The sequence below is a fragment of the Engystomops pustulosus genome, chromosome 1 (assembly GCF_040894005.1).
Source record: "Engystomops pustulosus chromosome 1, aEngPut4.maternal, whole genome shotgun sequence".
NCBI classification, from domain to species: domain Eukaryota; kingdom Metazoa; phylum Chordata; class Amphibia; order Anura; family Leptodactylidae; genus Engystomops; species Engystomops pustulosus.
In genome coordinates this window covers 25668677-25684188 of record NC_092411.1, presented here as the reverse complement: position 1 = coordinate 25684188, position 15512 = coordinate 25668677, and the positions used below count along the sequence as shown (strand labels likewise).

Sequence of the window (15512 nt, the reverse complement as noted above, 5' to 3'; positions counted from 1 at the left end):
GCCAACCATCTAAGGGGTAGGAGGGCCTCCTTATGTTCCTCCAACATGAGAAGTCAAATGTCCAATCCAGATCTTGAGGAGATAGGCCACTGAGCTGGACTTTGGCTTGGATGCATTTCAAAAAACAACATGTGACTTGTCTGTGTAACTCCTCAGTGCTTACCCCCCACCTTTGTGCTCCTGTACAGCTCCTCCTCCTGCTCCTTCTCAGAGGTCACAGGCTGGTGAGCTGACATCAGTGGGGGAGGGACAAGCTGTACAGGAGCACAAAGATGGAGGCAGCCTGCAGCTCAGACAAGTCACATGTTGTTTTTTGAAATGCATCCAAACCAAAGCCCAACCCCTGTGACTACCCCAGGATTTTGTCAGGATGCAAGAGTAAGTTATAACACTCAATTATATTGTAATGCAAATGCTTAGAAAAGGCAGAGAGGCATTTTTGCACTGCAGGTGTCTTGGGCTTTTACAATCTGTCTTTAGAGAAAATGAGGTCCCTGGTGACTGGTTCCCTTTAAGGCTGGATTAACTTTTCCCCGGTGGCAGATGTCAGGGAACGATGGAGCGTGCATATTGAATGTTACATTGGCAAGAGCTGATCAAGATAAGCTCGTATCTTGTCAATCTGTCTATAGCACCGTCATTCCCCTCTTTGGACTATGACCCTGCAGGCAGATACCAAACATAGCTAAAACATTGCCCCACACATTCATTTCTATCCACAGCCATGTATTTTGACCTATATAGAGCGTGCATGTTTTCTTCGTAGTTAGGGATTAAGCTGCTACCAAACACCAATGCCGTGTCAAGAATTGGGCATGTTGAAATATTTTTGCTCAGCTCTTATCAAGTCTAAATTGCAAGGTATAATTTCCATACGCCTATCCCATTGTGTCTATTACCAGGTCTACAAGCATAAGTTTCTACGAGGTCTTTCCTGGAGCTCGCGTTCCATCCACCATAAATCAGCTTGAAGACATTGGCCCAGAATTCAACTTTACTATAAAGGTAAATGTCCCTAATTAATCAATTTTCCATGGACTTTACTGTTTCTGTTAAAGCTGAACCCTAAGAGATCATACAAATATATCACTAATTATTTGTCCAACTAACATAAAGAAACAAGGTTAAGCTCCACCCCTGAGGATCACCAGATTGCAGTATACCTGCTATTAAAAATCCTTTTTCTAGAAATCTTTCTTTTTGCTAATTTTCCAGATAAAAACTACTGTATGCAGGGGCGTAACTTGAGGGGGTGCATAGGGTGCAGTCACTACCGGGTCCAAGAGGCTTAGGGAGCCCTTAAGGTGTAACTTTTAAAATATGATTAGATTAGAACTATAAGCCATACATTATAGCCGGGGGCCTGTCATCAGCTTCCATACTGTACTTCCATAGGAGGACACCAACGTCTCCTCTTGCGATGCCACAAGTGAAGCTGTGATAATACCTTGACTTCATTAAGCATGTGCCGTACCTACTGTAAGTGTTATAGGCCGGCATCAATTGCCACTATACACAGGTGTTAAGTGGAACGAGGGACTCTAAACCTTTGGTCTATAAGGTTCTATAGGTGGTTTGGTGTCCTTAAGTGCCCTGACAGGTTCCCTTTAAGCATTTTCACATTCATTGGTTGCTTTCCATGCTATCTATATTAGGCATTGATCAGCATTGCTCAGCTGTGTAATGTGGAAGATGTGCACTGTTATATACATATAGGGGCACATTTACTTACCCTGTCCCCGGAGTTCACAGAAAGTGCAATGTTCGAAGATAATGCACGGTCACCGCGATTCACTAAGACTGTACGCCCGATATCCTGCATGTGTCGCTTCCCCACTCAGGTCCGCCGGAGTTCACCTTCTTTTTAGTGGTGCATGTAAGTGATTGGCTTGCAACACAATTTGGAAGTTAAATCCGACGCTCAGTCCGAATCAGTTGGATCGTCTGATGGCCCGTCCCCTAAATTGTGTCGCATGGAAGCCAGCACAGATTGCGCCAAAATCCCAGCGCAGACACCTGGGCCCCCTCATGAATACGGCCGACTGTTAGGAGACTTGTACAACGATCCGACCTCTTATTTGATAAGAGGTCGGATCGTTTTAAACTAAGTATAAAAACACTTATTTTAATAAAAATTCTATAAATATAAAGGGGCTGGGGACAGGATGAGGGGGAGCTAATTTGTTGGGGGTGTTTTTCCCAGGTGACAGGTCCACTTTAATATCTCCTTTGTTTATAAAAGCCCAATTTTATAGTAAGTGCCCCCTCTTCTTCTACCTTCAGTTCCCTATTCACCATATTCACTAAATCCTTCCAGCAGCTCCCCATCCCCTCAGCCCCCTCACATTCATCAGCTATCCATGATGTCAGCCCCCCCACACATGATCATCTCCCCATCCCCTCTGCCCCCCCACATTCATCAGCTATCCATGACCTCAGCCCCCCCACACATCATCAGCTCCCCATCCACTCAGCGCCCGCACACATCATCAGCTCCCCATCCACTCAGCTCCCCCACACATCATCAGCCCCCCCACACATCATCAGCTCCCCATCCCCTCAGCCCCCCCCCCACATCATCAGCTACCCATCCACTCAGCCCCTCACACATGATCAGCTCCCCATCCCCTCAGCCCCCCCACACATCATCAGCTCCCCAGCCCCCCAGAGCCTCCCCACACATCATCAGCTCCCCAGCCCCCCAGAGCCTCCCCACACACCATCAGCTCCCCATCCCCTCAGCCCCCCCACACATCATCAGCTCCCCAGCCCCCCAGAGCCTCCCCACACACCATCAGCTCCCCATCCCCTCAGCCCCCCCACACACATCATCAGCTCCCCATCCCCTCAGCCCCCCCTCACATGATCAGCTCCCCATCCCCTCAGCCCCCCCCCCACATGATCATCTCCCAAACCCCTCAGCCCCCGCACACGTGATGAGCTCCCCAGCCCCCCAGAGCCTCCCCGCACACCATCAGCTCCCCATCCCCTCAGCCCCCCCCACACATCATGAGCTCCCCATCCCCTCAGCCCCCCCGCACACCATCAGCTTCCCATCCCCTCAGCCCCCCCCACACATCATGAGCTCCCCATCCCCTCAGCCCCCCCCACATCATCAGCTACCCATCCACTCAGCCCCTCACACATGATCAGCTCCCCATCCCCTCAGCCCCCCCACACATCATCAGCTCCCCAGCCCCCCAGAGCCTCCCCACACACCATCAGCTCCCCATCCCCTCAGCCCCCCCACACACATCATCAGCTCCCCATCCCCTCAGCCCCCCCACACACACCATCAGCTCCCCATCCCCTCAGCCCCCCCACACACACCATCAGCTCCCCATCCCCTCAGCCCCCCCTCACATGATCAGCTCCCCATCCCCTCAGCCCCCCCACACATCATCAGCTCCCCATCCCCTCAGCCCCCCCTCACATGATCAGCTCCCCATCCCCTCAGCCCCCCCACACATCATCAGCTCCCCATCCCCTCAGCACCCCCACACATCATCAGCTCCCCATCCCCTCAGCCCCCCCCATGATCAGACCCCCCCACACATGATCATCTTCCAAACCCCTCAGCCCCCGCACACGTGATCAGTTCCCCAGCCCCCCAGAGCCTCCCCGCACACCATCAGCTCCCCATCCCCTCTGCCCCCACACATCATGAGCTCCCCATCCCCTCAGCCCCCCCACACATCATGAGCTCCCCATCCCCTCAGCCCCCCACACATCATGAGCTCCCCATCCCCTCAGCCCCCCCCCCACATGATCTGCTCCCCCACACACCATCAGCTCCCCATCCCCTCACCCCCCCCCCCCCCCGCCTCACCCTCACTATTCACTCTAATCTCCCTCTGTAAAATATCCCCCAAACATAACTCACAAGAGGCATCCATTGTAGGAATCCACCAGCTTCAGGTCAAGTGACAGACCGTCACATGACCCAATGACATCACTCCTCCAGGTCCTGTGAGATCCGGAGCAGGGGTACATTTAATGTGACAGCATCTGCCGCGTGCACTGTGCGGATACTGAGGTCTTTCTGTACCGGCGCAGCGCACTCAGCAGATACCGAAGTGTAACATCCGCAACCCCCCCCCCCCTCCCGTAAGGGCCCGGTCGCGGTTACACCTCCTGCCACACCATTCATTACGCCCCTGGTAGCAAATATAAGGTTCTCTTTAATCTGAATTGGTTCACTGGCATATAGAAACCGTTATGGTCTCATTTTAAATGCATTTAGCAGAACGTCTATTTAGAGAATTGATTGTATGGTGGAAAATTTTTAGAGTTTTTGGAAATATGTGACTTGGCAATAAACAGGAAGACTTGAAATACGAAAAGGAAAAATGGAATTTATAGAGAGTGGAGATCAAGCTGGAGGCTCACTATTATCCAATGTACTGGCAAAAGTGATGCTACTGAAAAATTACTATAGATATTGTTAAAAATTTATATAACTTGGACCATGTGACCTGTGCAGGAAGTGACCTATATGGTTATAAACAATGGTCACTGTATTTTTGATTCATATTGTGATACACCTGTTACTGAGACAGTGGGGCACATTTACTTACCCGGTCCAGTCGCGATCCAGCTGAGGTCCGTGCACCTGATATCCACCAGGTGTCACTGCTGCACCGAGGTCCGCCAGAGTTCACCTTCTTCTTCTCGGTGCATGTAAATGCTTGATCTTGCGACACAAGACGGCCACGCCCCCGATTTCTGTTGTGTGAAAGCCGGCGCAAAATCCCGGGGCAATTCGGCGCAAATCGGAAATCGTCGGGAAACCCGACGAAAGTGCTTGATTCGGACCCTTAGTAAATGAGCCCCAGTGAATCTCGATTGTTTTTAAAGAAACAGTGCTACTTTTTTTGTATCCGGTATTACAGCTCAGCCTTTGAATACTAGAGATGAATCACAATACTAGACATAGCCATAGATTCCGGAAACAAATTTCATTTAAAAAAATAGAGACTTTTTTAAAGTGATTAATTTTTTTTGCTGAACACTAATTTCCTGGAATTATTTTAGATCAGTACCGGGACCATTGCGATGACATCGGCCTTTATGACTGTGAACATCCCAGAATTCACAAAGGGAGGCAACCCCTTAATGTACATCACAGATCTTCAAACTGAACAGGTAAGATGGAGTAATAGTGTGAAATCTGCCCACAGGGAACCTGTCATGAGGATTTAGATCCACAACCTTCTACCAACCTGTTATGTAGGATCATTTCATTTTCGGTATTCCTCATAAATCTATTCAAACACTGCATTAATATAACCAGACTCTTGAGGGCATGTTCATGATGGGATGTTCTTTCAAAGCTTAATTTGTGTCCCATAGGCCAGGTACATCATCACAAGGCTGGGGGTGCTGATGGTGTAGTCAAGCCAAGAAGGATCAGACCCACTTAAATCTTCTCCACCCCTGTAACTTAACTTTTCTGTGTAATTCTAAATATGTATGTAATGTATTGTTCATGAGGTTTCTTGTAAATTTCAATATTACTGATAATATTTTCATCTGATAAGACAAGGGGGGCACTGTCTCAGTTTGGAGAAAACAAAGTTCAATCTCCAGGGGCTACAAAGCTTCTATACTGTGAAAACAGTAAATCTCTGGAATAGCGGAGCTCAGGCGCTGGTCACAGCAGGGACAGCAGAGAGCTTCAAGAAGGGTCTAGATGGCTTTTTATATAAAAATAACATTGATGATTATGTTCTAATATAGGATTGTGCTCCATTATATCCTTTCCCCTCGGTCCTTTACCTTCCTAGGTTGAAATTGGTGGACATGTTTTTCAACTGTACTTACAATTTGTAACTACAAGTGGGAACTTGACAGGGTTATTCTGGATTGCTAACTTTAATTTAATTGGCCCCAGAAGTTGTAAAGACATCTCTGGTCCAGTTTGGCGCCTCCAGTCTACTCCGGCCTCTGTTGGAATACAGAGATTCAGCGTTGATATTCTGCACTCCATATTGTCTGTGGTTGCAGTTTGTATTAGGCTGTAGTCGGCGTTCTCTCTCTCAACAGCACATCACTGCTGAGCCTCGGTCTACCAACTGAGGGCAGCAGTGATGAGAGGACTCACACTGGACCAGAGATAAAGACCAAGGTAGAAAATCAACCGTTTTAAAAAACACCAACAAATACTCACATGCGCTTCTCTTCATCCTGATCCTGGCTTTGGTCTTCGCTAAGCTTGATACGCCGGGATCACCTAGAAAAGAAACTTATAATTAGCAGCCCGGAGCATGGGGACAAGATGTCCAGCACTCTGGGCTGCTAATTATGCACGCCTCCTGCGTGGTGTCACCTGCCTCTCCCAGCATGGGGGAGGGAGGTGACAAGGGTGTGCATGGTGAAAAATGCACGTTTCCCATGAAAAACAACCTCTCAAAATGAATCTGTTTAACTGTTATGGATTGTGGAATGTCATGATTAAAAATGTAACAAAAAATAATGATACAATAATATATAAAAAAAAAATTTGTATAGTGCAAAGAACTAAATCAAAACTTTACATATTTGGTTTCACCATAATCCTATTGATATATATATATATATATATATATATATATACATATACATATGAAAAATACTTTGACTCTACATGGAGCCCTAATATCTAAGGAAATCTACCATCAAAATCCCTCATGATAAACCAGAGACACTTACTCCTAGATCCAGGCAACGTGACTGTGGGGTTCTTCTTATATTTCTTATCCTTGGCCTGCTTCCTTCTAAAATTATAATTATTCTAATGAGTGAGAAGTTCTCTGGGGAGAAATACCACAGGCTGTTACACTGTGCAGGAGCACTTCCCCCTCCCACTGTGTAAAAATATAGCAGGAGGAGGAGGTAGTGCCAAATGGGGAGAGGGAGAAGTGCACCTGCACAGTGTAACAGCCTGTGAAGCTGCAGCTTGGAAAGACTCTGATAACACCCCCAGAGCACTTGTGGCTCCTCAGCATATTTTTTTAAGTTGCACAATGTAACAGCCTGTGAAGCTGCAGCTTGGAAAGACTCTGATAACACCCTCCAGAGCACTTGTGGCTCCTCAGCTTAATTTTCAAAGTTGCACAGTGTAACAGCCTGTGAAGCTGCAGCTCGGGAAGACTCTGATAACACCCTCCCCCCCTAGAGCACTTGTGGCTCCTCAGCATAATTTTCAAAGTTGCACATTGTAACAGCCTGTGAAGCTGCAGCTTGGAAAGACTCTGATAACACCCCCCAGAGCACTTGTGGCTCCTCAGCTTAATTTTCAAAGTTGCACAGTGTAACAGCCCGTGAAGCTGCAGTTCGAAAAGACTCTGATAACACCCTCCAGAGAACTTGTGGCTACTCAGCATAATTTTCAAAGTTGATTTTAGAAGGAAGGAGGAAGATTATCACAGTCACGGTGCCTGGATCTGTGAGTAAGTGCTCCTGGTTTATCATGATGCATTTTGTTGGTAGATTTCCTTTAAGTTTCTGCCACACAAAACATACTGACCTAACTTCATTGTGGAATGTGATGGTCCAAAAAATCCAAAATAAATTGTTCTTAAAGGAAACCTACCTCTTGAAGTGGCAGGTTTCAGAAGAAAACACCGAGCACCAGCTCAGGCTGAGCTGGTGCCGGAGCTTATTTTTGTTAGTGTTTTAAACCGCGGTATCGCGGTTTAAAACACTTTTTAAACTTTATAGCCGGCGCAGGGAGGTACGCGCTCGGCGCTTACCATGCGCACGGCTCTCCTTCACTTCCTATGTAGCCGCGCGCACGGTCGCGCGCATGGTAAGCGCCACGCTCATACCTCCCTGCGCCGGCTATACAGTTTAAAAAGTGTTTTAAACCGCGATACCGCGGTTTAAAACACTAACAAAAATAAGCTCCGGCACCAGCTCACCCTGAGCTGGTGCTCGGTGTTTTCTTCTGAAACCTGCCACTTCAAGTGGTAGATTTCCTTTAAGAGGGTTAATGCTTTATTAGTGCAAACAGATCTTTAGTACTGAGAAGTTTCTGGCAGAACCATTAACCTTCCATTGTGGAGTCGCAGGCGTCACCTCATCTAGCGCCGGGTATTCCAGCTTTCTCCTAAATACTTGGCACATGGTTCCTGCTGCTCGGATTGTGAACGCGTCTCCAGTAGCAAGTGCTGAAAGTAAATGGTATCAGTGTCATGGCCGCTGCTCTGACCTGTCCCCGTCCTGGCTGCTTCCACAAACAAAGGATTTACTGTCTAACCTGAACCCGGTGTTACTGTTCTCATTCCTTTCCTAGACTAAAGGAATCAGCTGCAACGCGGTCACCGATCCTCTGCACATCGGGAAAAAACAATACACAGCCTCATTCACCGACGAGAAATTCACCAACATCAAGGAATTAGTAAGTAAAACTCATTAAAGGGGAACTCCAGACAAGTCTACATGACAGACTAAGAGGCTCCTCCCACTATCAAAACTTTGATTTTATTTAATTATGTAAAAGAGTATGTGACCCCATGAGAACCGCTCCCGTCAGTCATTGAATTGATGAAAATCTTCATTCACATCACTGTTTATGTCCCTACCTACTTAAAGGGAGTCTACCAGGAGATTTGACCATATATAGCTGCAGACAGGAGATATCGGTCCTGGAGAGATGTGTAACCATACCTATGCATGTGTTGTTAGTAGCAGCAGGACTGTAAAAAATATATATTTATATTTCAGAATTGTAGCTGATGTGATGCACGGGAAAATGTCCTCACACTGCTGTGTTCTTTGAACTCTGCAAACAAACTGCTCCCCAATTCCTCCCCTCTGCTGTAATATCTAACCAGAAGCCTGCTACAGCTTTTACTCAGAGCAGAGGAGAAGTGTTCAGAGAAGAGATCTAACACACCAGTCCACCAGATTACTCAAAGTCCAGCTACAATCTGGGATTATAAATGCTGGCATATAAGCCCTAATAAATGTCCCCTTTAAATCTGGGCTAGTTTAATCAGTGTCTAACGCTTCATGATACATTTGGCATATCATTAGATTGTATACACCTACAAAAGTTGGCTTTACTTGTCCAAAAATATTGCACAAGAATTGTAATCCGATAGTCCCAATTAGGCACTTCCCCTTTTTATGCCACACCCCTTCCATGTATGCCACACCCCCTTCTGTACTGGTGTTAATAATAAAACGATGTGGGCAACGTGTTCAAGCTCCTGTTAAAACTAGAATTTATATGTTGCACCAGATAAGTGCAAAATCTATGAAAACCAAGAAATTCAACAGTTTTGTTACCACTTTCCCACATAAATTGGACATTCTCCTTTAAGGCGTCAAAGATCTACTCATTCTTGTGTATATTCTTTTGTATCTCTCTTAGAACTGTGATAATACAAAATGCACCACCTTCAAGTGTCTGATGAAAGATCTCCAGCTGAGGGAAGATTACTACGTTAATGTGTCTACAAGAATCTGGAACGGGACCTTTGCAGCTGTAAGTGACCGATAACTACTTGCCCTGTGGGTCATCATTCTCATAGATTCTCGGGGCTTCAGTAAATCATCACAAGTCCAGACCTTAAAGTGAACACGTGTGACAGGATCCAATAGCCTATGCTATACTGATGTCAAAAATGTGTTAGTCAGCATTCTGTATCATTTCAGTACTTTATAAAAGTTTGAATCAAATTACCTGGCTCTTTGCAAGCAGCATGTGGTGAATCTCTAGCGAGGGGAAAGATGCAACCTGTGCTTGCCTGTGTGAGTCCCCTCTCCTACACACCCATCCTGTTCACTTCCTGTCATGTGCAGGGGAGGGAGCAGGATGGTGTGAAGAAGAGGAAGAATGCATTAGGAGACTCAGACACACACAGGCTGCAGCTGCCCCTCCACCGGGACTCACCACACGCTGCTGACAGGGAGCTCTAGATAATGTAAAATAAACCATTATAAAGTACTGAAATGATTCAGAAAGCTGACAAAGGCATTTTTAAAATCAGCATAGCATAGTCTATTGGAACCTGTCAGCAGCTAAAAATTACATTCCTGGTGACAGGTTCACTTTAAGGTAATTCCCTATATTTCAGCTTCTTTAATGCAGACCTGTGACCTGTGCTCAGCTCCAGTGTATCCAGACATTAGTAAGAGAGATGGCAAACGAAACTGGAACGCACTGAGACACATTTGCCATGGACTTAATAGCAGTGGAAAATATGCAAACGTAATAATTGTTACTATTATTTTACTGTCTCAAGTACTTTCATATGTTTAAGAAATCAAATGGTCAGACAATGACTGGTGCTGCTGGGTCACCAATTAGCTCTCCTCCAGAATGGAAACACTGTCATGTTTCCCTTAAAGGGAAATCAATGTCCAACCCGTTATAGAGCCTTAAAGGGAGTAGCCAGAAATTAATGTAGTTTATCCAGATACCTGATGGGCGAGGGCCCCACATCCAGGCCCCTGGGTTAAACACTGGATACAGAGCCACATGCAGATGGCTCCCATTGATTGTAAATCAATGCTGCTGTGATTGCTTCTGACCACTAGGGGGACACAGAGCCAACTGCTTCTGGTTTAGATAGGTGCACATGGCATGGCTGTCCTATGGACAGGTCATACATATAAATCCCTAATGCCCTACACATTGTACATGAATGAGGTACCTTTAGGGGGCAGTAGAGATCATTTTAGTTCTTTGGCTCCGGCTGTATCCAGGATGAGATGGTTCCATATGTAACAATGTCCCTTCTTCCCTTTGTCAGACATCTTTCCAGTCTCTGGAGCTGGTAGCGACAGCAACACTCGACACATTTAACCCTGAGATATTTGTCGTCAGCAACAACAAGTTATTGGTGAGTGTAACGCACATGAGAGATTCTGCCGGGACCGATGTGCCCTTCTCCAATTCGGTTAAGGAATCCGACTTATTTCTCTACAAGAGTGTGACCTGCAAACCTAACAGGCTGTAATTGTAGATAAGGCAACCGATTCCTAGATCCAGTGTGAATCTCACAATTTTTTCAGGAACCAAATCAAATCCTAAATTTTTTAGATTTGCTTCGAATAAATCGTTGTTACTCCGGTTGTTCAGTAAATTGTTATGTAGCCTCCTCTAGTCCGAATTTTTATTTAAAAAAAGGTCCTATTCCATTTTGTTCATTTTCTGCTAATTCTTGTTTTTATACCGTATATATATACATATATTACATTTTTAACAAATGACAAACAAGCAATGCATATGTGTAAAAGAGTAAAGTCTTCAGACATTGAGGCAGATTTACTTACCCGGTCCTACCGTGATTCACGTAGCTTGTGCGTCCGAGTTCCTGCATCCGTCGCTTCTGCGCCAAGGTCCGCCGGAGTTCACCTGCTTCTTCCCGGTGCTTGTAAGTGCGTGTCTTGCGACTCCTTTCTAAATATTTAATCCCGCGCATTGTCCGAATCCGTTGGGTTGTCGCCCCCCTCCCCCCCCCGATTTCTGTCGTATGCAATCGTGTGCGCCAAAATTCCAGGGCAATTTGACGCAAAACGGAAATCATCGGGAAATCATCGGGAGCCCCATTCTTATCATTAGGGTTAGAGTGAAAGGAAATCTACAGTTTTCAGTAGTTCCAGAGGTAGGTTGCTGCCTTGTTAAAAAATGTATAATCTACATATGCAAATTAGCTGCAGAGGCTACTCAGGGCATATTATTATTATTATCATTATTATTATTATTATTTCTCAGGGCATGCAGTAGCCTCTATGTGAACAAGGCTGCATGAGCTGTGTAGGCCAGTGTCTGCAGCTAATTTGCATATGTAGATTATAAAGTTTATAATCTTAGGCAGCACTCTAATAAATTATAAAAGATGGTCAGGGATGAGCCACAATGCTGGAACTACTAAAAAAAAGTTGTTTCTAGATGGTAGATGTAATTAACCATAAAGCTGGCCTTATCCCTATGAATTTTTTTTAAATTAAATTAAAAGAAATAAGAAGGAAGCTTTTTTTAAAAAAATAATTTGGTGTTTTAGAAGACTAGAGGGGGGGGGGAGGGGGTTACATACCGATTTTCCAAAGAACTGGAGCAAAATCAGTTTTGACCAATTTCTATTCGATTTCTTGGATAAAAATGTGTTGAAGCTTCAGCGAATCGACTCTTGGATGATTCTCCCATCTGTAGCTGCAATGAATCTTGTTTTGATCATGTGATCTTTCACAGGTCCCTCTCACCATCATAAAACCCAATGAGAAAGCTGAGGTCCCTATCGGGGTGGTAGTTGGGAGCGCCATCGCTGGACTCGTGCTTCTCGCTGCTTTGGTGGCGGCTTTGTGGAAGGTATGGAGAACATCATATACATTACATAAGGGGTATCCCGAACAGGAACATTTAGGACCCCACCAAATGAGTATTCATCCACTATCCTGTGCAGGATGGCCAACCATCGTCAGCTATACCTCAACTACCACTCCCAACATGCACAGCCACTCACCAAAAGAAGTAAATAGATGTACATGCTAGTAGTTGTAGTCTCAAAATAGACCCTTCATCTAATGGATTGGAGATAGAAGCTCCTGCAATTCCAGAGTGTCTGATAATTTGTCAGTCCGCAAATCCAGATGCAGAAAATTGATTTGAGATTAAAAAAAAACAAAACAAAAATAAAGTAAAAATACCAGATTATGTAGTCACATCTAAGGCTGCATTCACACTGCTTTCCTGAACCACCATTACTGAGGCTTTATTGGAGGTTCCATACAGAGAACTTGTTACTTTCCTAATCCTGTATGATCCCCGTTTTATTACAGCCTAATAATATAAGACTAGAAGAATTTTGCCGCCCTCTTCTGTCAGTTAGTTGCAATTACACTCAGCGCTTACTAGTTTATAGGACGGGACAGCTCTTGTTAAAGCTGTAATATCGGAAAAATAACAGGCAAAAGTATTAAAAATCTAACTATAGTTTCTGACACGTAGACAGCAGAGGGTGAGACGAGGATAATATTCATTAGGGGATACTCACTCAGAGGTGCAAAAAATATGTTTTTGGTGTAGCCCCTGTTTATGCTGTGGAATAGGGTGATGAGAATAATATCACACCTTACAGACTTAAAGGGGTTGTCCAGGATTTGAAAAACAGTTCCAGAAAATGGAAAGGGACCCGTCAACAGAATTCCCTCTATTTTGTGAAACTCACCCCTTTACTTATAACACAAATTACCTCCAAAGTCATATGAAAATGAGCTGAAAAGAGTCACTTTTTGGCCAAGATGTGTCACTTCACATGCCACTATTTTGGGTTCTCTAGTAACTGGAACCATGGAGAGGAAGCACAAGTTTTTAGGAGTGCAGAAATGGGATTGAAGATCCACAGCACAGTGCAAAAATTTTAGGATCTAAGCCCCCCCCCCCAATAGTTTTTTTTATTCCCCATCACATACTCAATTTTAATGCCCCAACTTTTTTCTACCCCCAACCCCTCACATTGTGGCTCCTTCCTCATTTTGTGGCCCCTTACTACTTCTTATATTGTGGCCTCCTATTCTTTATATTGTGGCCCCTTACTCTTTATAGTATGGACCCCTACTCCTTATATTGTGACCCCCTAATCCTTATATTGTGACCCACTAATCCTTATATTTTGGCCCCCTAATCCTTATATCATACCTCCCAACCATCCCAGATCAAGCGGGACAGTCCTTGGTTTTGGGCTCTATCCCGCTGTCCTGCCCAGCAGCAGGTATGGCCCAGGACATCTATAGAGTTGGATTAATTGCTATGGTGATAAAGAGAGTAATCAGCTCTGGGGGCAGGGAAGAGAATACAATAATGGTGGGGGCACAGATAAAGATGCACAATAGGAGGGGGCACAATATGATCGGGAAGCAGAAGTGAGGGCCATAATAAGTAGTGGAGCAGAGAGGGGGGGGCACAATAAGAGGAAGAGCAGATAAGGGGGGGGCAAGGAGAGGGGAGAGAGAACAGAGAGTGGATTCATAATAAGATGGGGAGCAGAGAAAGGGACCACAATAAAAGGGGAGGGAGAATAGGGAATTGTACAGGGTGAGAATATACAGAGCCATTAATCTATGTATTATACTGTATAGGAATAGAAGGGGGTTGGATAAGGGGCGGAGCAAAGGCCATGGTTTATTATGGAAAGATAAATTTGTGGCTTCCTCCTTCTTATATTATGGTGTCCAGAGAACAGAAGGACAGAGCCCTAAATCCCAGACTGTCCAGTTGGATCTGATAAGGTTGGGAAGTATGGGATACGGGCATGAAGCAACACTCCACCCTCAGCCTCACAACGTGACTCATCTCAAGATCTCTTCAGCTCATTTGCATATGACTGTGGAGATATCTCACTTTGACAGATTTCACATAAAAGAGGGAATGCTGGAAAATATATTTTATACCCTGCCTGATGGTGCTGCTAACGTAGTTTAGTTGAATTAAAACCTGGCGACAATGTATAACCCCTTTAAGAGGTTTAACTCATTCCATTCCAGAACACTCAGCAAGTAATCCATAGTAGAGGCATAGAAAATTTCTTGCCAAATAAATGGCCCTTGCCTTTAAATATTTTGTTAACCATTGATCTACGCAGGAAAGACCCTGAGTCAGCACAAATAACAAGAATTTTTCTTTTCCAGCTTGGGTTTTTCAAAAGAAAATATGAAAAACTTCAGAAAACGGAAGATGAAATTGCTGAGACAACACAACTAAACTAAAGATGGAAGAATTTGTTGTATATTTTGGGGGGTGGGGGTAAATTTTTAAAAAAAGGTATGAAGATGAATTTGTATGAAAGTTAATAGTAGAGTAAAGGACACACATCTCGGTTTTTATAACACCTTTCGAAGCCAAAGACCTCTCTTTATGGGTCATGTTTTTTGGATTCATAAACTACATTAAAGGGAACCTGTCACCAGGGACCTCACTTTCACCAAACACACGTTATAGAAGCCCCTTACAGCTGCATTGCACATCAGCCTTTCTGCTTTCTCTAATTATTTGCATTACAATATAATAGTGTGTTATAACTTACCATGCACCCTGACAGAATCCTCTGTGTAATCCCAGGGGTTGGGCTTTGTTTTGGATGCATTTCAAAAAACAACATGTGGCTTGTCTGTCCAGCTCAGTCCTCAGTTCTTGGCCCCCACCTTTATGCTCCTGTACAACTCCTCCCTCTCCAACTGATGTCAACTCACCAGGCTGTGAGCTCGGGAAGGAACAAGAGGGAGGAGCTGTACAGGCGCACAAAGGTGGGGCTGAGAGCTGAGTAGTGAGCAGCACAGACAAGTCACATGTTGTTTTTTGAAATGCATCCAAACAAAAGCCCAACCCCTGGGACTACACAGAGGATTCTGGCGGGATGCAATGTAAGTTATAGCACACAGTTTTATTGTAATGCAAATGCTTACAGAAAGCAAAAAGACATTTGTACTGCAGGTGTGAGGGGCTTCTGTAACCTGTCTTTAGTGAAAATGAGGTCCATGGTGAACACTGAATGTGTCACCTTTTTCTAAGAGGCTTTCAAAGT

General features: G+C 44.9%; 1 protein-coding gene across 1 annotated transcript in view; it reads left to right on the top strand.

The window, feature by feature from the left end:
- ITGA2 (integrin subunit alpha 2) overlaps window positions 1–15016 on the top strand; it is a 76003-nt gene extending 60987 nt beyond the window's left edge. The window contains exons 24-30 of the mRNA XM_072136241.1: window positions 903–1005; window positions 5035–5145; window positions 8276–8380; window positions 9359–9472; window positions 10743–10832; window positions 12185–12301; window positions 14620–15016. Of these exons, the coding sequence (XP_071992342.1) occupies window positions 903–1005; window positions 5035–5145; window positions 8276–8380; window positions 9359–9472; window positions 10743–10832; window positions 12185–12301; window positions 14620–14697 (718 nt within the window). The 3' untranslated portion in view covers window positions 14698–15016. The remainder of the gene's footprint in view (window positions 1–902; window positions 1006–5034; window positions 5146–8275; window positions 8381–9358; window positions 9473–10742; window positions 10833–12184; window positions 12302–14619) is intronic.
- Window positions 15017–15512: the final 496 nt, after the last annotated feature.